The 25,695-nt window shown below is 37.1% G+C and overlaps 1 protein-coding gene across 1 annotated transcript in view; it reads left to right on the forward strand.

Moving 5' to 3' along the window:
• The window catches only part of LOC120524239 (adhesion G protein-coupled receptor E1-like), a 52,691-nt gene extending 33,260 nt beyond the window's left edge, over positions 1-19,431 (forward strand). Inside the window, exons 8-9 of the mRNA XM_039746093.1 lie at positions 12,575-12,832; positions 19,349-19,431. Of these exons, the coding sequence (XP_039602027.1) occupies positions 12,575-12,832; positions 19,349-19,362 (272 nt within the window). The 3' untranslated portion in view covers positions 19,363-19,431. The remainder of the gene's footprint in view (positions 1-12,574; positions 12,833-19,348) is intronic.
• The last annotated feature ends 6,264 nt before the right edge of the window (positions 19,432-25,695 follow it).

Consider the following 25,695-nt stretch of genomic DNA (forward strand, 5'->3'; position numbering starts at 1 on the left):
ATTGCCCATTTACATTGATTAATTAAAACCCTGACAACCACAATTTGATTCTGTATTTTTTACAGTTCTTTTTTTTGGAAGTAGAATGTAAAGTAAATGTATGCTTAGGATTTAATCTGGAGAGTAAAAGACAAACTGAACAGGTTAACAGAGAACAAGAGACTTTTTAACATGCACTATCAATTCTTTCCAGAACATTTGGAAATCTGTCATACCCTTTTGCCGTCTTGCATAGGTTTATTCCCGGAATTCCAGCTATGAGGCAGCAGCACTTACCACCTTGCCATGCTTATTTGTAACTTTCCAGCCAGTTCTGAATTTCTGAAGTTAATATATAGAAATTTTCTTAAATCTGCTCCCAGCTAATGCATCTAATTTAATGTCATCTGCAAATATAACCTTCTTATTTGTTACATCATTATGTTAATATTTTATGTAAGCTAAAAACCGAGCAGCTTCAGCAGATGACTTCAGGCTAATTACATTTGCCAGAAAACTAAAAATGAAAAGTGACAAAGGTAAAAAGTAAAAAGGCAACAAAGATCAGAGTGGAGATGATGGAGACTTGTGACATAATTGTTGACGATCATCAATATTTTTCACAGTGAACATGTTGTGCTGTGAGATGTGCTGAGATAGACATTTGTTTTTAGGTCACCATGATATCACAGAGCTGTAGCAGCCATGTGCAGAACTTTCACACATTCATACTTTCGCGCATGTGTACTCCACATCTTACATCTGTTTAAAATACCTTGCAGTATTTTAATTTTGGGGGTACATTAGTTAACCATAATGAGGATGTCATTAAAATATTTTGTTGTTCTGCATTGATTCATTGTTCCTTTGATGTATCTTCACTGTGGATTTTACATGTTATGCTCATCGCTATGACCATTCTTCCATACAAAATCTCTCCAGTTCAGTTAAATTTGATGGCTGGTGCGCATGGACAGCCTGCTTCAAATCATCCCATAGATTTTAGATGATATTCAAGTCAGGGGACTGTGACAGCCATTCCAGAACATTGTACTTCTCTCTCTGCATGAATGCTTTTGTAGATTTCGAACTATGTTTTGGGTCATGGAATATCCAACCCCTGTGTAATTTCAACTTTATTACTGATGCTTGAACATTATCCTGAAGAATTTGTTGATATTGGGTTGAATTCATCCGACCCTCGACTTTAACAAGGGCCCCAGTCCCTGAACTAGCCACACAGCCCCACAGCATGATGGAACCTCCACCAAATTTGACAGTAGGTAGCAGATGTTTTTCTTGGAATGCAGTGGTCTTCTTCTGCCATGCAAAGCGCTTTTTGTTGTGACCAAATAACTAAATTTTTGTCTCATCAGTCCAAAGCACTTTGTTCCAAAATGAATCTGGCTTGTCTAAATCAGCATTTGCATACAACAAGCGACTCTGTTTGTGGCGTGCGTGCAGAAAGGGCTTCTTTCTCATAACCCTGCCATACAGATATTCTTTGTGCAAATTGCTCTGAATTGTAGAATGACGTACAGATACACCATCTGCAGCAAGATGTTCTTGCAGGTCTTTGGAGGTGATCTGTGGGTTGTCTGTAACCATTCTCACAATCCTGCGCATATGCTGCTCCTGTATTTTTCTTGGCCTGCCAGACCTGGATTTAACAGCAACAGTATGTGTGGCCTTCCATTTCCTGATTACATTCCTTACATTTGAAACTGACAGTTTAGACCTCTGAGATAGCTTTTTGTAGCCTTCCCCTAAACCATGATACTGAACAATCTTTGTTTTCAGATCTTTTGAGAGTTGCTTTGAGGATCCCATGCTGTCACTCTTCAGAGGAGAGTCAAAGGGAAGCACAACTTGCAATTGACCACCTTAAATACCTTTTCTCATGATTGGACACACCTGTCTATGAAGTTCAAAGCTTAACGAGCTAATCTAACCAATTTGGTGTTGCAAGTAATCACTATTGAGCAGTTACATGCATTCAAATCAGCAAAATTATAAGGGTACCCAAATTTTTGCACCGCCAGTTTTTCACATTTGATTTAATTTCACACAACTAAATACTGCTTCACTAAAAATCTTTGTTCGCAAAACACCCCAGTACTCAGATGTTCCTAGGAAATGACATACCACTGTTATCATTTTTTTTGAAAGTAAATTATTATTATGCAGGCTGAGAGGGGTTCCCAAACTTTTTCATATGATATACAGTATATATATGGTTATCATCTTACCACTGTCTTTTGTTGTCTGAAGCATGGTGGTGAAATGGTTAGCACTGCTGTCTCGTAGCTGAGGTCTCATTTTTGGCCACAATAATCAACCCAGCATAGTTTTCAGACAGTTCTCTGGCCTTCAGGGATACTTAAAAGACCATTGCACCATTATGATCCACTCAAAACTAGGTCAGTTTCCCTTTCCCTATTGGCTTCAATGCATTTTGTGGAATTTGGTGAAGTTCCGAAACATTTCCACAAATTTGCCAAATTCACAGTCAAGTGAATTCTGCACAGGGTTTGCTCATCACTAGATATGAACAATTCAACAAGCTTTGTATTAGAAATTCCATTTTGATTCTCCTTTTGTTGGTTTGTTGGTTGGTACAGTTATTTTACTGTACATGGTCTATTTTACTGTTTGTTAGGTTGCTTGTTTATTTTTGAATTATAAAGGCCATAAAATACTATTACTAGACTGTAAAAAGGCTCCAAATTTTGATACTGGTAAAAACACTTCCAAAACATCCATCCATCCATCCATCCATTTTCTAACCCGCTGAATCCGAACACGTTTCACATTTTGCAGCTTTATTTTTGAAGCAATCTTCGGTTTGTGTTCTTTTTATGTAAATAAATACCTATTGTTCTGCCTATAAGAGGAGACAGACTGTAAATTGATGAGACTAGAAGGTGAATTGTAGTCATTAATCAAAGTTGAGACTTAATATCAAAACATCAGTTCTTTTTTTTGCCAAACCACAAAAAAAAACCATAGTCAAAAACTCAAAGCACCAAATTCTTCTAACAGTAAGTCTAATGGATAGAACATAGTTTTTATCTGCAACCATGAAACACCAGAATACTCTTGACACATTCTATATGCTTCCAGTCTTTCTTGCATAGCATTGCATTGTAGCAACAAGAACAAAAAGGCCATGCCCATATCAAACAAATATGACTTTGGAAGACATGTGAAAGCATTTGTCTTTAAATAATATTTCTACAAAAATATAAAATGGTAGAGCTGAATTATGCATATCCTAAATCTTCATTGAAAAGAAAATAGACCAGAAATAATCTGGAATGAAATTAAAATTAAACCAATTATAAACTAAATAAAATACTAAACTAAACTAAATAAAATGCCCTTTGCATGTCTGTTTTGAACTATGTGTATTCATATAAATCTTGCTCAGCATTGTTTCTTGGATTTAGCCAGGTTTCTGGCATCTCTATAATATATGTACTTTAATTATAGCTGTGTGGCACTCCAGATCAGGTATTTATTTATTTATTTATTTTTGCAATAGACTTGACATTAAAATAGGTTTTGTAGGTTTTTACACTGATGAAAAATGATAAAACGTGAGTGTGTGGCTGAAAGAGCTAAAGCATTTAGGATCTGTAATATACTGTAGGTGGGGACAGGATTAATTAACATGAGAAAGATAAAAAGTATGACAGACTCAAGTTACTGTGAAAGACATTTAGAAAAGACAAGTAGAAATGAAAAATATTATTTGATGACTATTTTGGTCACTTTTTTCCTACTTGCTCACCCAGTTCAGGATCACATCAACCCTGGCAAACCATTGTCATAAACAACCACCCATATTCAGCCTCAGTGCACCGGTTTAGAGTTGAATTGTAATGACTCAATACATTTCAAGGTCTCACATACCATCTTCTGTGTCTTTGTTGACATCTTTTTTTTTTTTTGCACCTTCACAACAGAATCAGAATGCAAAGAATTTTTATCTTTAACATTTTTCTTCCCTCAACTCACAACACAGCAAAACCAGTCGTTGCTTTCTCACTGTCATGATTTCTTGCACTGCCACCTGGTGGAATCCTCCAGATTTACTTAAAGTACATGGGCAAGAATAGACAGTACACTGCTTGCGTAGCAGCAGCATCCTCAAACACACGCATCACGTAGCCTTAAGTATATCCCTGGCCTAAAAGGCAATCCACAGTAGAGTCCAATCCACAATCCTTAAATCGTCATCCAAGAAATAAGAGTACAATGAAATCATAAACCATAGAACTAGACAAAGAAATAGCAGCCCTGCCTCACCCACTTCCAAAGCACATACAATGCACTGCAAGGGAGTGCCGTTCCCATGAGTCTATATAGGGTTGGTAGCAGTCAGTCAATAGAAATTGACAAGTGGACCAGGCTCTTGGGGAATAACTCACAAAAACACAAGGGGCAGGACAGGACAAATGTAAGCACATAGAATAAATACAACTGGTGTAAAATATATAAATGTAACAAACAATAAATGTAGATAACAAGATTAACACACCTGATAATAACCAAAGGACCAAAAATGAACAAAAAGGACATAAAAAAGGTATTTAAATGTAAGCCAGGGTAGGGTTAAACATAATAAATTAAGTGAGTCTATGAACCAAAAATTGTAAATCTTTAACCAGAAGCAAAAGCTAAAAAAACAGAAATAAACAAAAGAAAACACGAAAAATAAATGAAGGTAATGCAAAGGAATCTATACTAATAAAAGGCAAAGCCCTCACTGACTCACTCACTCACTGACTGACTCACTCACTCACTCACTCATATAATTCTCCAACTTCCCGTGTAGGTAGAAGGCTGAAATTTGGCAGGCTTATTCCTTACAGCTTACTTACAAAAGTTGGGCAGGTTTCATTTCGAAATTCTACGCATAAGGGTCATAACTGGAACCTATTTTGTCGCACATATACTGTAATAGACTGCTTCTCGATGGCCGTGGGAGGCGGAGTTGTGTCTCGCATCATCACACCTCCCACGTAATCACATGAACTGACTGTAACCGCAGTACGTAGAGAACAAGGCAGAGCTCCAAAGACCGCTGAGAAAAGATGCTTTACACAATTGAGAAAGCAGAAAAAGAATATCAAGCGAGTGACGCATACAAGAATATTCATAAGTGCAGCTACTGCAGAAACAAAGCACGGTGTAAACCGTAAGTTTAAGTTTGTAGACATGCTCCTTAAATTAAGTTCATAGACAGGCTGCTGCTAGCGTTTATCATGCCACGACTAGCACGATATTCACGGGATACAAGTTTAATGAGAGGAATGCAGGGTATAAACGAGAGTTTTGATCACTTTCTAACTAAGTTAAACTTGCTGGTGAAGGACTGTGCTTATGCAAATTTCAAGAGACTGTGTTTGTGTGGGGGATTGACAGTTAAGGCGGGGGGGAAGTTACGTCAGCATCTCCCCTCCCATTCACCTCATTTCATTCACTTCATTTCACTCTGAGCTGAGCTCCGCAGCTAACGCGGTCTTGCGGAAACAACTTTGTGACGCTGCCACCAAATACTCACAGAAAAATCCATAAGTTAATACACATGCTGTCTCAAGGGCTTCTCCACACTCTTGAATTCTCCAGGCAATACTGAGCATAATCTAATTTTGAGGGTTGGGACACCAATAATATTACTGAAAACCTTACAGCCACTGAGACTTTGTAACAGCACGAGACTTCAGGTCACGTGTCTACAAAAGAACCTAAGTGAGGCGGTTGCTCACGGGAGAGAGTTTGTATTCCTCACATCCCCGTTACACCCTCTGATCTCCTATTTCAATTCAAATGCCTCCAATTTCCAGTAAGGCTCTGCTTCGCGATGACAATTGATAAGTCTCAGGGACAGACCCTACAAAAGGTTACATTGACAATCATGTTACGTTATTTTTAAAATGTTTCCTTTTCTTAGCACAAGCACAGCTCAGAAGCTTCGATGCATGTGCTCCATAACGCGTTAAAAAAATAATGCATTTAATCACACTTTGCATTCCAAGCAAAGGGGAACTTTTGTTAATGCATGATTTCCTGGTACACCGATTACATTGATGCACACATCAGAGGTACAAAAATGGAAGAGTCTGAAGAAAGCGCGTTGCTAGGACTGATCGGAGGCAAATTTCGTTTTGAAAGACTACCCGATGGAAGCCTTGATAAAAGCGTAGTTTTGTGCAAACTGTGCAAAAAGGAGTTTGCATACCACCGATGCACTTCAACCTTACGGTACCATCTAAATGCAAAACATGTTACAGCGAACACAGAAACTATGTATGATGTTAGCACTACCAATACGAGCTCGAGTACCAACAAAAGGTGTCGGCTGCCCAAACCTGATGAAATGACTGACTTCAGGACCAAAATTCGTAAGTCAGCATCGGTCAAACTTACAAATTCTCTCGCAAAATGGATTGCTTTGGACTGAAGACCACTAACAGTGGTGGAAGATAGGGGATTAGAAAATGTGCTACAGTTAGCGTCAGGTCATCCAACTTTTCAACTGCCGTGCCGAGAGACTATTTTAAGTAAAATTCAACAGCTTTATGACACTGAAAAGCAAGCAAATTTAGATGCATTACAGAAAGCGGACTTTGTGGCTCTTACTGAGGCTCATTGGACTTCCGTGACTGTTAGTAATTTTACTTACATCTAATTACAAAATGTTCAATGATCACACTGTTTTAGCCTAATGTACAAAATAATTTTGGCTAAGGTTACTCAGAGTTTAAAGGTGAAGCTGGTCAAATTACCTTTTATGTTTCTGCCTTATTTTTTTAAGAAGAAAAACTGCACTTTATGTTGAAATATTTGTTATTATTATTTAAAGACAATGCCATTCTGAACATGTACTTAAAGTACTTAGAATACCACTTTATTTTTAAGTCTGCCCAATTTTAGCCAGGGATGATATTTTTGTTTCTGTTTTGAACTGAAATGCAGTTTAAATGCATTTTTTTTTCAGAAATTAAAAGACCTTGACTTTACAATATTCATGTCCATGTCTATTATTTGATTCTGTCGCCCACTAAAACCCTTTTAAATTAAAAAAAACATTTGCGCTTTGGGACAAATTTTCTTGTGTGATTACATGCGATTAATCAAGATTAATTAATTACAAACCCTCTAATTAATTAGATTAATTTTTCGAGTCCCACCCCTAATATATATTGTGGTGGATTGCCGGCATTTTACTCCGGCCCTCACCCCCAGGCTGCCAGGAAGAGCTCTCCCGACAGCATGATGATGCCCCGAGTTCCAGCAGGGCAGCATGGACTATGTAGTGTTTATACACAGCCCTGCTGGATACCTTGAGGGCCACCAGGCTTCGCTGTAGGGGGGCTCGTAGGCTCGCATGTGCCCTATAACCCGTGAGTACGTCATAGTCATGTGACGGGAAGAAACAACGTGCTCCCGGGGTGAAGAAAAGGACTGTTTGCCCTGACCCGGAAGGAGTAAGGAACTGTGGACTGATGGGGCAGGAACACCTCCGGGTCAGGGTGTGTATAAAAGGATTGTGGGAAAGCCCAGACAGTGAGCTGAGCTGGGAGGTAGGCGGGCGAAGTGTCTGGGCGAGTAGGAAGAGTATTGGTTCGAGATTTATTTGTGATTTATGAGTGTAGAGTGGAGGGTGCTTTGTGCACTGTGTAAAAATAAAAATAATAGTTATTATACTTTCACCTGGTGTTTAGAGTGGTACCTGAGGGTGTTAGAGGTGGACCACGCCTCTATCTGCTATAATATATATATGTAGATATGTATATATATATATATATATATATATATATATATGTGTATATATATGTAGATATGTATATGTATATATATGTGTGTGTGTGTATGTATATATATATATATATATACACACACATATATATACATATGTATGTATATATATGTGTATATATATGTTAAATATATATATATATATATTAAAATGTTTCCTTTTCTTTTTCATTACTTCTTTAACACATTACTTCTCCGCTGCGAAGCGCGGTTATTTTGCTAGTATATAATAAATGGCAATGATTCCACAAGTGGTGCAGTAGGTAGCGCAGCTGCCTCGCAGTTAGGAGGCCCGGGTTCACTTCTCGGGTCCTCCCTGCGTGGAGGTTGCATATTCTCCCCATGACTGCATGGGTTTCCTCCCACAGTCCAAAGACATGCAGGTTATGTGCATTGGCAGTTCTAAATTGTCTCTAGTGTGTACTTGGTGTGTGGGTGTGTGTGTGTGTATGTGTGCGCCTTGCGGTGGGCTGGAACCCTGCCTGGGGTTTTTTTCCTGTCTTGCGCCCTGTGTTGGCTGGGATTGGCTCCAGCAGACCCCCGTGACCCTGTAGTTAGGATATAGTGGGTTGGATAATGGATGGATGGATGGACTCCACAAGAGACATTTGTTCTCAGCCTTCATAAACTGTGAACTGAGGTTCCACCCACAAGACTCAAGGCAGGTAACATGTTAAAAAAAATCTAAAATATAAGAAATCATTTAACAGAATACTAATTGCCAAATCATAAAATAATAAATTGACAAACACAAAATAATTAAATAAAAGAAAATGACACTTGAACAGGGGTAACGCTGTAGCTTATAACATAACACCTTTGAATGATTCAAAGTCAGTTTGATTAGAAGAACGAGACTGTAACTGCAGTGGAATTAGACTCACCTTCAATAAATTTTTTGTACTCACATGTCATGAATTAACCAAAGAATGATGGTTTTAATGCTTAAAAAGGTCAGCTTCATTCCCTGTTCTTTATTTACAATGCAAAAAATAAAAAGGCTGTCTGAGACCATTAGAAAAATTATTATCACCAGCTACAAAAATGCAAAAAGTCCATTCCAGGGGCTCCAGTGTTTTTTGCACAGTTTGTAATGTTAAGACGTTTGTTACTCATAGAACTGTTAAGAACCTCCATAAATATTGTGGGGAAAAGAAAAAATGATCAAAGAATTGTTTGAGGCTGCTGTGAACTGTGGAAAAAAGCACCAAATAAAATATACAAAGATTTAAAGCTAATCTGTAGTGATCTTGGGCAATTGTTTCATCTCAATACAACACACACTAAACCAAGAAGGGCTTTACGTGCAAGGACCAAGAAGACTGATGAAACCAAAACAGATCTTTCTCAGTTAGATATGCTGGAGATTTCATAAATTGTGGTACTGCTTTTCATGCTCTGATACTGGAAGTTCTGTACTTATTAAGAAGATCATGAAATCAGAGGGTTGCCAGGGTGTTTTGAACTGGAATGCATTAAGCAATGTCAGAAAATTATACAGGACAATGACCAGATTGACTGTGTGAAAAGGCCGGCATTGAGTTCTAATCTCGGTGTAACTGGAAACCTTTCCAAAGAGTTGATATCTGTTGTTGGGAAAGGGACTCCTGTGGGCATTAAAGTACAAATAAGCACATATAAATAAAAGAATGTGAAAAACAAATGGCAAAAAGGTGCGAGAAGCTTACAGATGTCAACAAGAAATGTTTTAAGCTTGTCACCATTGCCAAGGATTGTGCAACCTAGACTGGGTCATATATTTATTTTCTTCTGTGATAAACTGTATACAGACATCATTTTTGTTGCATAAGTTTTGACAGCTATTAAAATATGCTGATAATCAATAGGTGATTGATTATTTCTGGAGATATTATACATTAATGGTCACCAAATCTGTTACTGGAGGGCCACAGTGGCTGAAGGTTTTCATTCCAACCCTTTTTTTAATTGGTGACCTGTTTTTGCTGCTAATTAACTCCTTTTCCTTTCACTTTAATTGACTTGTTTTTTTTTAAGATTTGTTTCCCTGACTTTCTTCATCATTCCTCTGAACTGCACCCAAACAGAAATGAAATGTGAAGTGAGGGAGCCAACAGAAGACCAACTAAGTCACAGCCTCAAACTCCAACCAATTTCAATCCAACCAATTGCTTAATTAGGTGCTGAGTCTTGTTGTTAATTAAACCTATTCTTTAATCCCATGGCTTGTTGCTGCTCTCGTTGTGCATTAGCAGACATTTCTGAAATTGTTGATTTTCTCTTTCCTAAAGGCACTGTTAAAATGCTGTGTGGACCTGAGCAGATCAACATTCCTGAGACCTTCATCTTTCTTTATTTTCAGATACTGTATGATGGACAGAGTTTGCTGGTCATGTTTTGTATCTCATTATTGTTTGGCTTCTAATTAAGGAAAAAAAAAACAATTAAGGGGTCTGAGTCTTCAAGAGTGGGTCAGTTAAAAATAATTCAAAAGAAGTAACAAACAGCAAAAATATGGCACAAATTAAGAAAAGGGTTAGAATGAAAACCTGCTGCTACTGCGGCCCTCAAGGACCAGAGTTGTGGACCCCTGTTGTACATAATATAACTAAAGTGCAAGTGTGCCAATAATGTTTACCATGATTGTATTTCACTGTTAAACCTGAATACAGTTGAGTTCAACTTTATTACATTCCTAGACTCTCATTACGTAGTTTAAACAATCCTTAACTAGGTGTAGGAACAAACTAAGGTCAAACATACTGGAAGATACTAACAAAGCTGAGTGTCACAGAAACCAAATTAAACCCTAGCTAAATCACTATGTTAAAAGCTCTAAAACACCATGCTGCCATCTTAAATATACAGCAGGGCTAGTGTCATGGATCTGTATGCAGATATTTCAGAACTTAAAAAAAATGATTGCGCTAAAAAGGAAATTTTACAGAAGTTATGCCAAAAATAAGAATAAAAAAAAAACAGTAACAGCTAAGGAAATCAATCCCTCTTAATAAAAAGACAAGTGTCTCTGTGTCTGTTCAGTTGCTATTTCTCTGTTATCCAGCAGATGGCACATGACAAATTTTAATACATCTTTTATGAATCCCATACTAAATGGCATGTAACAGAGGCACAACAACCTGATGGACACTCCACACTGCAAACGTTAATGCTGAATACAGCCAATGAAGAGTAACTGCCAGATAGACAAAAATCAGCTTATCCACCTTACTAAAAGAACAAGTGTATGAGTGTCTGTGTATCTGTGTGTCTCTGTTATTTGCCATTTGCTATGGGATTTGTAAAAGCAGGGGAAATGTTTGTGATACGCCATTTATTGGAATAACAAAGGCAATGTATTTTATTCCTACAAAATGACTGTGATGCACCATCTGTTTGTAATGGCAAATGCAATGCATTTTATGAGTACAAGTGTTTTTTGATGTGTCATGTGATTGAATGACGAATGCAATGAATTTTATTTATTACATGCATAACAACATACATTTCAATAGATGGTGCACTACAAATGGTAATGCTGAGGTCTGTGTTGATTACTTAAATGTCAACCCATCTTAGAAGGGTAGCACAGTTAGTAAATATTAATACAGGAAGACTAAAAATTATGGCAATGTTATTTCTTTCTCCTTTATGTAAAATAACTTTGGGATTTTAAATATATTTGCTGCACAAAAGTCACAGTTATTTCCTCGTTGTGCAGTTCTCGCACTCTTCAGCATGCAGCACTTAAGAAAATCTGACCAATCTGCTACAAAATGAATGAAACATTCATCCCATTGTGCTTGTGATCAAAGCTTAGTTTTTTACACTTCCACTGCTGAATGTCATCTTTCTTGGCTAAACCTCAGCTGGAGAACTGAACTGAACGCCAGCCTTGTCCCGAATATGGGTCTCCAACACCCATTAGGTGTTAGGTAAAGGAGTATTCCTCTAGCTTGTAAGGAATTTGATGGTATACCTATTTTAAGACAGTGAATTTCTCACCCACCACCAAAATCCTATACAGTATCTTGCCCTTAATAGTGATATTGAGCTGATTTTAAAGTTGATGTTGATGATTAAACATGTCTGCATCTAAATCTAGGAACGATCATCAGCAGTCCTAGATGTACTATATGCTGGGATGAATTCAGTAAAAAGTAATGATTTCTGTCATTTGCTTTCTGAGTAATTGACCTATAAATATCTGGGAGTGCAGCTAGATGACAAATTGTACTGGACTGCCAATACTGATGCTCTATGTAAGCTCAGAGCAGACTATACTTTCTGAGAAGGTTGGCATCCTTCAACATCTGCAGTAAGATGCTGCAGATGTTCTACCAGACGGTTGTGACGAGTGCCCTCTTCTACGCAGTGGTGTGCTGGGGTGGCAGCATAAAGATGAAAGACGCCTCACGCCTGGACAAACTTGTTAAGAAGGCAGGCTCTATTGTAGGAGTAAAGTTGGACAGTTTAACATCTGTGGCAGAGCGACGGGCACTAAGCAAACTCCTGTCAATCATGAAGAATCCACTGCATCCACTGAACAGTGTCATCTCCAGGCAGTGGAGTAGCTTCAGTGACAGACTTTTGTCATTGTCCTGCTCCACTGACAGACTGAGGAGATCGTTCCTCCCCCGCACTATGCGACTCTTCAATTCCACCCTGGGGATTAAATGCGAACATTACTCAAAGTTATTGTCTGCTTTTTTATTTTTATTTTTTTCATTTTTATTACTATTTAATTTATCTCATTTTTTTTCTTTTTCTTTCTTTCTTATTTTTGCAGATCCATTACCAGTGAAAGACTTAACTTTTTTAAACATCACTAAATCCTCTTTTCATGCAACCTGGTCTGCTGATCCCAAAGTTAGTTACATATTTGAGGTGACGTTATTGAAGAACCAGAAGGAAATCAATGCAACTATAACTGCTCTACAAGAATGGCTTGCTACTGACCTGGAGCCAGGAACTCTCTATACATTAAGGGTTGTGGCCACACTGTGTGGACGGGCAAGCAAAGCCACAGAATCAAGTATAACAACAGGTATGTAAAAGTACAATCCAGGGCATCTGAATTCAGGATGAAAAAGTAGAACAAGGCATTGTGCATTCAGAGAGGTTCGTATCTGGGTCTATAATTCCCAGTTTTCATTTTAAATATGCTTTTAAATAGACACAAGAGATACAACCTGAAAACGGTCTCTTGTTGAAAACAAGGAAAGCTGAGATAGGCAAACAAAAAACCAAAACGTGAGCTAAGAATCAAAATCATCAACGGTCCTAGCACTAAATCTTATCGGAATGTTCTTCAGCCTTCCTATAATACTAGACAGAAAGGTTTGTGAAAGAGACTTCTTCAACTTCAACTTTCTTAAGAAGTGACAACAGAAGTGACAATGTCTAAACAGGTGATTAGCACTGGATATCATCACTTTAAACGACATTGCTGTTGCCAGGTAAATACCTTATGAAACAGCAGTAACTATGGAATAAACTATTCAAGATGGCACCGTAATGACGTCACTGTGAAAACAATAATAAATATTCAAATTACTACAACTATTCATATAATGCAGGCATTAGACAGAAAATAATCAACATCACCCTAGGTGCTAAATATGGCCTTTGCACAGGCATCAGCCAGCCGTGTATCTCTAGTTAAGAAAGGACCTTTTAAATTCTACTTATAAAATTATATCCCATGGTCACCCTCCCCTTCTCCAATATCATGCTTAGGGCTTCTGCGTTGAAGGTGGTCCCGTTACATTCCAGCCCTGGTCTATCTAGTTAAAGGTTTTCACACACTAGGTGATATATTTGAAGAATCAGGTCTTCGACTGCACCAATCTCTTCAATCTTCCTTTTCTATCCCCTCATCTTCTTTTTCTTTTCATTGTAATGTACCTAAGATGTGTTTTTAAAGCTTACGTTGTTTCAATCTCTTCTGTCCTTGCTTGCCACCCTTCATATAATTTCTCACTTTCTTTGTCCCCTGGTTGCTAGCCAGTGTGTACATTAAACACAATGCTCTGCAAGACATCATATTGTCCACTGTCAATTATGTCAGTGTGGCTCTGAGATTTTTCCTCTGCTCCTTCAATATCACGGATGTCATGAGTCTCAAGAATGTCTGAATGGTATCATGGAATCCTAATTATCAACAAACTCCATTTAAATTTGTCCACCAATTACATGTTACCCCTGTAAACGATATACCTGGGGATTGTCATCTGACTCAAATTGACACTTTTGTTCCCAGAACACCCCAGGTACATTTTTTTGTGATCAGATTTTTATTATGCAAGCCTAAAGATGTCTGTTAACACGCAAACAGATACAACAAATCTGATAAGATTCAACTTGCTTCAGTATAATATAAAATGTTTTCACAACCAGCAAGAGTGAAAGGGAAGGTCTACTGGACGGTAATGAGACCATGTTATATGTTATATGGGTTGTAGACGGTGGCACTGACCAGAAAGCAGGAGACAGAGCTGGAGGTGGCAGAGTTAAAGATGCTAAGATTTGCACTGAGTGTGATGAGGATGGATAGGATTAGAAATGAGTACATTAGAGGGTCAGTTCAAGTTGGACAGTTGGGAGACAAAGTCAGAGAGGTGAGATTGTGTTGGTTTGGACATGTGCAGAGGAGAGATGCTGAGTATATTGGAAGAAGGATGCTAAGGACAGAGCTGCCAGAGAAGAGGAAAAGAGGAAGGCTGAAGTGAAGGTTTATGGATGTGATGAGAGAGGACATGCAGGTGATGGGTATAAAAGAACAAGATGCAGAGGACAGAAAGATATGGAAGAAGATGATCCACTGTGGCAACCCATAATGGGATCAGCGGAAAGAAGAAGAAGATTTCAAATGCCAAAAGTGCAGATAAAACAAAATAGGAAAAACAAAAAAAAAAAAAACAGGCACTGCCTTTCTGTGTTCATAATTGTCCTAGGGGGTCTGATTTTCTTACCCCCCATTTTCCCTATTTACAGCCCCCTGCTTCCCTACATTTTTCTACTTGTAGACTTTTCCTCACTTCATGTATCTGTTATCAAGCACAGGCTATTTGCATTATAGACAATCTCTGCTAAAGTTGCTTTTCACTGATATTCTCCTGATTCATTTTCTCTTTCTGTCTTTTTTATTTTGATCCTTTTGAGATTGTCGGTGGTAAGGATCAATGGGGTATCTGGGTCTTATACTGTACTGATAAATAGGCTGATGCAGTACAGCATGTCTGAGCACAGACACCCTATGGTCCTTGACGCAACCCTAATCCTTGCATTTCATCTTCTTAAAGGGGTCTGTGCTATGCTGTTCTCTCATGTGCTGGTCCATATGGGCTTCTTTTTATTTTTTGTTGTTGCTCTCAATTTTAATTGGGCTATATTATGGGTAGTGGGTGACCACCAAGAATTTTATTATAATTCTTGTCAAAATGATTTTAAAGAGTTGGCTTTTGTATTTAAATAAAAATGTGACCACAAATTGCAGTTTGCAGTATCACTGTTGCTATTATTGCTAACTGGTTTTGATTTTGTCCATTTGTTTAGTAGTCTGCACCCTGCAAGGTGGTCTGCTTCCTTTTTTGTTATCATTATGACTCTGACACGTGTAACACATAGTCTACCGTAAACTAATAACATAGACCATATTAAAGAAGTTAACATTTCAGACTTTAGTTTTAATATAGTGAATTGTCTTTGCACTAGTAAGTGTTAACTTGGGAAAAAATGACAGTGTGCATTCTGATACTGCATTTTTAAAATTTCACATCATGAAAAAAAATGTAACAATACTTTTAATGAAATTGGATGCAGCTTAATCTCCATGTTAAGTCACTGAGTACAATTGGATTATCTTTAACAAAATAATACTCTGTTTACCTTTTAATCTTTTATCAACTTATTCGTGGTTCTATATTAACATTTGTTTCTGGCCCTGGTGTGTGTGTGTCTGTGTTTGCCCTGCAATGGACCGACGCCCTTTCCAGGGCACCCACCTCCGCTAAACCTTGTTCAGGACTACTGTGTGGGTTAGAAGATTACTGACATTTCAAAGAAGTACTCATCTGGAATCGATGGACATTTTGGAAATTTACCCTGTCCAGCATTTGCTCATAATTTAGCCATTTCATCTCAGGGTCAAATACATTTCTATTGATTAGATCATCTTAAAGGCAAAGTTATCACGGTAGCAGAGAACCCAAAGCAGGAACATCAAACCCTTAGTGAAGCTCCCATGTAATTTTATTTTTTTTGTCGTCATCTATATGCAAAAGCATTTCAAAGATTTCACATTTTGTGTGTCAACACCATCACCATGGGAAGCTTGTGTGTTAGTCTCCATCCTCAAAATGTTTTCCATGAGCCCTAGTGTCACACCTAGTGTTAGCATTTAGCTTCTTCTTTTAGTTCAGACCCTGCACATACGTATAAAAGGCACTATACAGTGGATCTGAAATGTACCATGCAACATGTACATAGAAATCACCATATAAAGATAGACATATTGATAGAGCTGATAATTTCCATATTTTATGGAAATATATATATATACACTCAACTACTTTCATTTGGCTCGTTAGCTGATTATCTAGCAGGCTTGCACCATGCAGATACCTGCTGTGTATGAAATGAAATGAGTTGCTTTAGCTTACTTGTAAAATTAACAGATCAATCCCCTCAATATTCCCCCAAGGCCACTAACACTCTCTAACACCCTCTCCTGAACTGGATCAAGGAAAATTAGGTCAACTTGTGCTGCTCTACCCCACAGAATTATTTGTGTAATGATGGGATAACAGTTTTCTAACTTTGGGCCAGGAATGTATTGGTCCAGAAAAATGTATGCAAGAAGTAATTCTTAAATATTAAAAAGGCTTGAATGCTTTTCATCAGTGAGATGATTTATCTATAAGGGCATTGTGAGAGTGTCTGTGGGCTGAGCATTGGGTGGAGTTTGGCTAGAAAAATGGCATCTGTTGGTTGGTGGCACACATGACATAGATTGATTAATTGCATAATTATGCATGATTATGCAATTAGGAACTGTTAATTCTAATAGTTAAATCTATATCTATCTATCTATCTATCTATCTATCTATCTATCTATCTATCTATCTATCTATCTATCTATCTATGCATAAATCCAAACATTGAAAAACTACATATGGACATGGTCCCAAAGAAAAAATGAACAGATTAAGTTCTCCATTAGGTTAGTTTTATTCTTTAACACACTTATAGCAACACAAAATTTGTTCATGAAAATAAGCAACCTTTAGACATCACTCGATTTGGAAAATTTTATGTCATCTGACCTGAACAGAAGACAACATTAGTACTGTACTTTCTTTGAAGAAGCTGAAACAAGCTTGCGATGGTCTGTGGGCAAAACTGTTTCAGTGCATCGTCTTTTGTCAGTATATCATTGTACTTTTTGATAAAACCCATTCTTCTTTCAACTGCATTCTCTACCATCATACATACTGATAGTTCACAATATTTATTAAAAATTGGGTCATCCATCTACTGTCCTGGTGGTTACTTGAGAAGCGACTGAGTCCATTCTTTACGTCTTTCCATAAGGACATTAAAGAAGGATGTTGTTCTTTTTGTTACCAGATTCTCCAACTTCAGTCAGCTTAAGATGCTGAGGAATGTTTGGTAATGGTGTCTGCTGCAGGCTTTGCACCATCTTTTCCTTTGTGCATGTTGAGACCCTGGTGTCAAAAAGAGCTAAAATAGAATGTCCTTGAAACTCCTACTTAGTACTAGAATGTTCCGAAAACTTCCATGTACTACTAGAATGTTTTGGGAACTCTAACTTAGTACTAGAACATTCTCAGTTTCATTTGTTTTTTGTTTTACTAATCTCTTAGCTAGTTAAGAACCCCACGCAGGAGTATGTACATAGTAAGGATACAATTAAAATGTTCAGAATGCTGTAACCTTTAAATGTTCCACAATCAGGCTGAAATTTCACAGGTAAGCAAGCTATCCTTAATGGAAAAAAATAGGCCTTGTGGAGAAATGATTCTGCAAACACCAATGCTTTACATTGGTTTGTGGACCACCCTAATGGACATGGACTATGTATGTGCCACAAAGGTCTAAAATGATATCATTCTTTATTATAAATTGGCCAGATAAATAAACAGCAACAGTTTGATAAACCAGCTACACTTTAAAAAATAAAAGTGCCAGAGTGGTTCTTCAGAGTGATGCATTAGGATAATTATCTATTAATCTAATTTAAGAATTAATCTATTTATTTATTTAAAGAGCTTCTGCACTGAAAAAAGTCCATTCAACGTAAATTTTTTTTTTCAAGCAACTTAAGATTAGTCATTTAGTGTTGCAGCTTGAAATATTTGGTTTCAGATCTCAATCAAAGTAAAAAAAATTTGTACCAAATTAAGTTATGGTGGAGGGAATAAACATCCATCCATCCATCCATTTTCTAACCCGCTGAATCCGAATACAGGGTCACGGGGGTCTGCTGGAGCCAATCCCAGCCAACACAGGGCACAAGGCAGGAACAAATCCCGGGCAGGGTGCCAACCCACCACAGGACACACACAAACACACCCAGGGCCAATTTAGAATCGCCAATCCACCTAACCTGCATGTCTTTGGATGGTGGGAGGAAACCGGAGCGCCCGCAGGAAACCCACACAGACACGGGGAGAACATGCAAACTCCACACAGGGAGGACCTGGGAAGCGAACCTGGGTCTCCTAACTGCGAGGCAGCAGCGCTATCACTGCGCCACCGTGCCGCCCCTGGGAATAAACATAAAAATCCTATTTCATTTAATTTAATATTTTAGGTTGTTCATGTGCTGTGTTTGAGGGGCCGTTTGGATATTCTTTCGGTCGAACTTTCCAGTTTGATGGCTTTCCAACTGCCAAAAAAGAAGAACAACTTTAAAAAATAGATTTACTTCAGTAAAAAAAAAACAAGTGAATTGCACCCAATCACTCTAAATGATTTGCCTCAACTTAAAGATTGTGGGATCAGTAAGCTAAAAAGAGTTATATTGGTTCAGATTGAAAATATTAAGTGTGAATCATCACATTTTGTTTTTCAGTGTGTAAAAAGCCAATTTTCTCCCTGGGGACAAATAAAGTTCTATCGGTCCTTCCATCAAACGCGGACGTGGAGCATAGTGTTGCTACTCATATTATTTAAGGTGTCTGTGTTTGTGGACTATGCTTGCACAAGGCACCTTTTGCGCCAGTCTTGGCACCTCCTGTTTCTCTTTTGCCTTTTTTTCCTGTAATACCCAGTATACAAAAACTAAAGTTGAAAATCTCATACAGTGCATACTATAAGTAGTTCTAATGCTTCGATTTTACATCATTTCAGTGTTTATATGAAATATGACAGTCTGAAGAACCATTGATGGTTAAATATAAAGTTTACAATTAAAAATAATACTCATTATGGTGATTACTTACTTGAAGGTCATTGATAGAGTGTCAGGTATTTTTTGTATTATGCGAGTCATAATCTCATCACATACAAGGAGTCACATATGTGTTTTCTATTGCAGAGGCCATACTGTAAGTACCGAGCAGTCATTGAAGCCCCCGCCACAAACCGACAACTAGGACGTGATTATTTTCCTGAGGACAATGCCACTGTAGCTTTCCTAATTTGTTATATGGCTGTTTCCCAAAATAAACAGCAACACCGTTTGTTGTTTTACATTTTGTATATTTAATTTGGATTTTGAATTTTTAAGGTTAATCAAAGAGATACTAAGTAGTGTAATATGTAAAAATTGTTATGTTATTTTTAATGGTATTGATGTCACTAATTTATAGGAAATGTCCTTGGTTTAGGTTTACTACAGCAATTAAACTAGTCAAACACCAGTAATTACTTTTGAATAAAATGATTTTTTGACATATTACTGCACGTTGTGGAACATATAATAGTGTGATCACTTCACCTTAAAATACAAGATGTTGTGAGTTGCACAGAATTTTAAATGTGTAAGAATAATAATACATTTTATTTATATAGCGCCTCTCTCCCATGCTCAATGCATTTCACAGAGTCTCAGAAAGAATGGCGGGGTATACAGTATATAACATTGGATACTTTGAACACAAAATTGATACATACAAGATATACAAAGAATTAAGTAGGCTAAAAGACAATCAACCAAAGTAAAAAACTAAATTCAATACTAAGACAAAAGCCTAACAAATAACATAATTTGTGATATAACACTCACACAAAGACAGAGTGGAGAAGGGACTAACACTGCAGTTTGTCTCGCCACTAACATTTTACAAGGATGCAAATAGATTTCATTTATGTTTATTTTTTTTTGTTTTTGTTATTTGTGCAAATGGCACTCATACAGCACAAACCAAACTATTCTCCTGTTACAATTGTATCTTAATGCTCTTTGTGCAATTTCCTTACATCACTTATATGTTGTACATTTTTATTGATTATATTTGATAATTATGTTCTATACTGACTCTGCTGCTTAGTGTCATTATTTAGTATTTGATTTTGAAAATTTGTTATGCTGCTGCATTCTAATGGAAACAAATGGTGGATTCTCTCCTAGGGCATCTCACTGGCTCTCATATCACCTACTAGGCTAGCACTTTAATTGAAATATTCCTCTCTGGAACACTTTCCATGATTATCTATGACTGCTTTCAGGACCATTATATGTTTTTCTTTGCTCTATTTCAAATTGGTGACTGCTAATCCAGAAAATGCCTACTACTAAAAGCCAGAGTGAGTGTTGTGTAATCAAACATGACTAACAGAATTGTGAATTATTTTAAGTAACAAATTTTTAAAGACATTACAAAAATGCATTACATTTGCTAACCAAGCTAAATGTTAGTAAAGTACTTCCACAAGTATGTCAGCTTTCCTATACAGATGTCAATAAGACAAGAAAGAGGCAGTCTTGAGTTGAAATTGTTGGTCGTTCCAGTGACTGTTGTTGTAAACTTTACACATTCTTTCTGTTTCATCCTCCATCCCATAAACGTGTAGGTTAAGTTAATGGTTGACTCAAAATCGACCCAATGTGACTGACCTTTGTGATGGATTGGCATCCTGAGCAGCACCTTTCCTGTGATGGAGTTGGCTCCCTGTGACCATGGGATGGATAAAATAAATCATATTTTACTTACTGACAACTCATGTCCATAATTTATGATCTCAAGAATATTTGATGATGTGATTATTTTAGAACAACAGTGATATCAAATTAGTGAATATGAATAACGTAATGATCATCAACAATGCTTTAGGGTAGACTGCCAGCCATTAGGTAATGTAATTGATGGTTGTAAAATGGTTGTGTATTCATGTTTTATCTGCTATATTTTGGTGGAAGGTCATTTTTCCATATTACATTCTCAAATGCACTTACTGCGTGTACTGCTTTATGAGTTGATTTATATAAAACAACTCCATATGTGTCAATGTGTACCAAAAATAAAAATGAATCAATCCATCTCGTAATTCCTTTAATGTTTGTCAGTATGTAGTGCACATACTGTGTTTTTCTATTGAATATAAGACTGGCCACATGTTTCTCTACATTTCATTGTAAAGTTTCAATTGAATGGCCTCGCATGGTGAAGAAATAAATGTGAAGGCTCAATTATCAAATTAAAAATTTGGAAAAGATACTAATATGAAACTGCATCTACTCCACCAATACTCAGTTTAGAAGAAAAAATGTGACTGGATTTGCTGTTTTGCCCATGTGCTCTGTTCCTCTGCAGTAATTGAACTGCATAAAACAAGACCACTAAAAGGAGTTTTAAATATTATACACAAACCAAAATGTATTTTAGTGTTTTTTAAATAACAGTAGTGAATATTATTAACAGTCTAAATGGTATAAAATATAAATAACTCACTGTCAACTTTCAATTCACATTCCTAAAAACTGATGATTGAATACTTTTGAGCAGCAATAATAAAATTCAATTAAACATGGAACATAAGAAAGAGTGAAGAAGGACAGTGTAAGAAGGCAATCATAATAACATCCACATATGCAGTTGCTGTGCCCACATCTGACTGGCTTTTGTTGCTGGGAGCTGAAGCCTGTAATAGGTCCAAGAGAGCAGAACAGGGTAGGCACACAAAAGGTTGGGTTACCATCTGGGTCACCCCTTTTAATTAGAACAAAATAACAGGCTTACAGGCCCATAAGCAAGAAAACAAAGAGGCTTCCGTCAGTCTTCAAACAGTTATAAATTAACAAAAGAGTCTTTATCGAATACCAGGATCATATCTGATGCCACCTTCTTGGAGCAACTCGGTTTTATAGTGTCTGTGCCTGAAGGGGTGGAGCCTTCTTAGGCCACTGTGGGTGGAGCTAGGCATCTTCCTTGAGTGACTTTTCGATGCTACAGGGGCAAGAGAAGATACTGTTTAGCGTCAGTGCCCCATCTCATCCTGGAGTGGATCTGCTTACATCTTCAGAGCCTGGAAGGAGGTCTCCAGGTGCACATGCATGACAAGCTATAACACAAACGGCAACAATGGATAAGCAAAGAAAGAAGCAAATAAAGCTCCCTGCAGCTATGTGGAAGGATTAAGAGCAGACTGAGTAAACATATAAAATAATTAAATAAGTAAATAACAAAAAAAAATGCACGGTTGACTGCATTCATCCATAGATTAGAAGTACAGCAAATCATCTTTTGCTCTCAAGAATTCAATTATGCAATTTGACTAAACAAGCAGAGAGATCGCCTTTGGCTACAAGACCAGCACAAATGTACAAAACACGGGTTGACAGATGACAGGCTTTTGAAATAACACTTTTGTATACATTTCATGATATGAGGGTTAATGAGAACTTATCTTCATTCTATTCCATTTGGACACTTTTAAGGGTTACTTGAACAGTATAAGAGTTACTTTAACCCTGGTGATTTTCCTGTGCATAGAGCTTTCATTTTATTGTGTTTACTGTGTCAGGGATTACTTGCAGATCATCTTATTTTCTGCCACATCAAAAAACTTAATTGATAACATTAAATTGGCCAATAGTATTTAGTGTGGGTATGTATTTGTTTTTTTCTTTTTTTTTTGATATTTTATTAATTTTATTGCTATCATTCCATACAAATCAATCAATTTTTACAAAAAGTAAAATTAAGAACAAGTCAACCCCCACCCCTGGTACGTGAGTATTTGTGTGTTGGGATGAACTGACGCTGGTTCCATTTGGTTATCCAACAGTCCTTGACACTTAACTGGGTTGTTAAAGTCCAGTTAAAATTTCCTTTCAAGTAATCAGAACACATTCTAAAACGTCATCATGTCTGAATTCAGCTGTCTATAATTTATGCCACTGGAATTACGAAATGTTTGAAATTGAAGCAGTCTTCTCTGTTTTCTCCTAAACATTTCTATAGTCTCACTTCAGGGGAAAGTTTCATAATAAAATCTAGCAATACATAAATGCTTTGTCAGGATAGAGACTGAATAAACCTGCCAATAATCACCCAGGGGATGGCAGAGGCTGAAATTTCATCAGCAAGCTAATTGGCAGCTAGGGTGAAGAGTGATAAAGCTCTTTTGTGGACTTGTTAAGAGGATCCCATGAGCCTTGCAGCACCTTGTTCTTGGCATAAAACCACATGCTAGGCTAATTTGAACTGGTGTGTGTTTATTTATTTATTTATTTATTTATTTATTTTAACAGGTGGGCAGATACTGGAAGCAAAAACCAGGATAACAAATTTGCGATTTAATGAAAATCTCTTGAACACAAGTAGTCCAGAATACGATAATTTCACTAATGAAATTTTAAAAGAGGTAAGACTTTCTAGTTTTTATTAATAAAGTTTGAACATATTACCATGGAACAAAAAAATACTAAGATAAAAAAACACTAATCATATGCTTGAGAGTAAAGCCTGATAATTGCCTTTTGAGCATTTCTGAAATCTTCTGTCAAGCGCCATTATATACATCAAGCAGCAAACCTTCTGCTGTACGTGTTCTTTATCTCCCACTTCTCACCTTTTTAATACTAGCAGATTGTTGACCCTTTTTAGAACGCTTTCTTCTGAATGATGAGGATTTTAAAATATTGTTATTTTATTAAAAAAACATCTATTTTTATTATGGTTCAGTGTGCATCCTTTGTATCTGAGTTCACTTGCAGATCTCTACTCTTTCATGTTTTGTTTTCTGTTTCTGGGCTACTCTCTTTAAACTTATTTTGATTTTGTTTCCTGATCCATTGGTTGCCAGATTCCTTTGCTGTATATAAATCCTTCTGTTAATAATGTCATTTGTGTTAAGTCTCTCAGGAAACACCCATTCACAGAGAGGGTTAGAGGAGCAATCCAACCAAAATTCAAATTTTTATATACTTTACTCACCCCACTTTTTAGTGATGGGCAAAGAATAACTTTTAATCTTATATTTTCATGGGGAAAGAGATGACAAAATTCTTGATTTAATCAGCTTAAATGAACAGCCAGCTCAATACCAGAATGTTCATAAATAAATTTCAAATTACTCGTGTTGCATAATCCAAGTGTCAAGCATTCCAGGTGTATGCTCACAATGTCCCAAGCACATTCACTATGGTAAAAATACTGTTAAATGAACCACTTCTGGAATATGTGCTTGTGAATGGCAAAGAAGCACATTCAAACTTGACTGAGTTATTGAATTGAAGATGGGAATCCCTTGGCTACTTGATCCATGCCTTGCTCTCTGTGTGCGGAATTCCACATTGTAATCAAGGGGTCCAATTAGTGCTCCAGTGTTGGCTGAACACTGAAATCTTACTTCTTACTTGGCAATGGAGTATACCACTAGTTAGGATATTCATACCACATCATATACAAATACTTATTCTACAAACAAAAGCCGTGTAATTCTAACATCACACAAAATTGCCACTTTACATGAAATATTCATACTTAAGCACTGTATTTGCAATGCTGAAATTGATATTTTGTCATTTGGATTAAGATAATTGTATGCCAAGAGCCAATCAGCCACAGCAGCACCCTGCCCCAGACCATCACTGCAGCTCTAACTGGAACAATGAAGGCAGATGAATGCCTTTTGAAGAATAAAGCAGAGTTCTCTTGCAATTTCAACACGGTCAGTGTCAGGGGATCAGCAGTCATCATCACTTTCTGCCATCCACAGTCAGACACTTTAAAATTACGGAGACCAAGGCAAATGTTATGCCTGTGTGGGTATAATATTTATTCCTCTCTGTCAATGAATGTACCTCCTTTCTCTTTTGGACAGGATGCTAGTTCTGTAGCAGCAACCCCTGCCTGCTTAGCCTGTGAAGAGATGTCCGCTGCAGTATTTTGTCACTATAAAACACTGATTAATTTATAACAACACTAGTTGTGCTACCCATCTAAGATGGGATGAAATATAAGAAATCATCGTAGACCTCAGTGTTAATCTTAATAGTGCACCATTCAAAGGTTTTACTGGGATGCCACACAACACTCCATCACAATAGTCAAGTTGCAAGATGACAAAAGCATAGATAAGTGTCTTTGCTGTAGTATCAGAAAGAAAACAACACAACCATGAGTTTTGTTTAAGATGCGATTAGGCTACCATGGTAATATTATTAATATGCGGTTCAAAGGAGAGTGTAAGGTCTAAAATAACACCAAGATTTTTGACCTGTGCAGACAGAGATGTAATAAACAACAACAGCGACAACAACATTTATTTATATAGCACATTTTCATACAAATGGTGTAGCTCAAAGTGCTTTACAAGATGAAGAAAGAAAAGTTTATAAAAAATAAAAATAACATCTGACAATACTAAATAATGAAGAATAAAGTAAAGTCCGATGGCCAGGAGGACAGATAAAACAAACAAACAAGAATAAAACTC

Source organism: Polypterus senegalus, chromosome 2, assembly GCF_016835505.1.
Source record: "Polypterus senegalus isolate Bchr_013 chromosome 2, ASM1683550v1, whole genome shotgun sequence".
NCBI classification, from domain to species: domain Eukaryota; kingdom Metazoa; phylum Chordata; class Cladistia; order Polypteriformes; family Polypteridae; genus Polypterus; species Polypterus senegalus.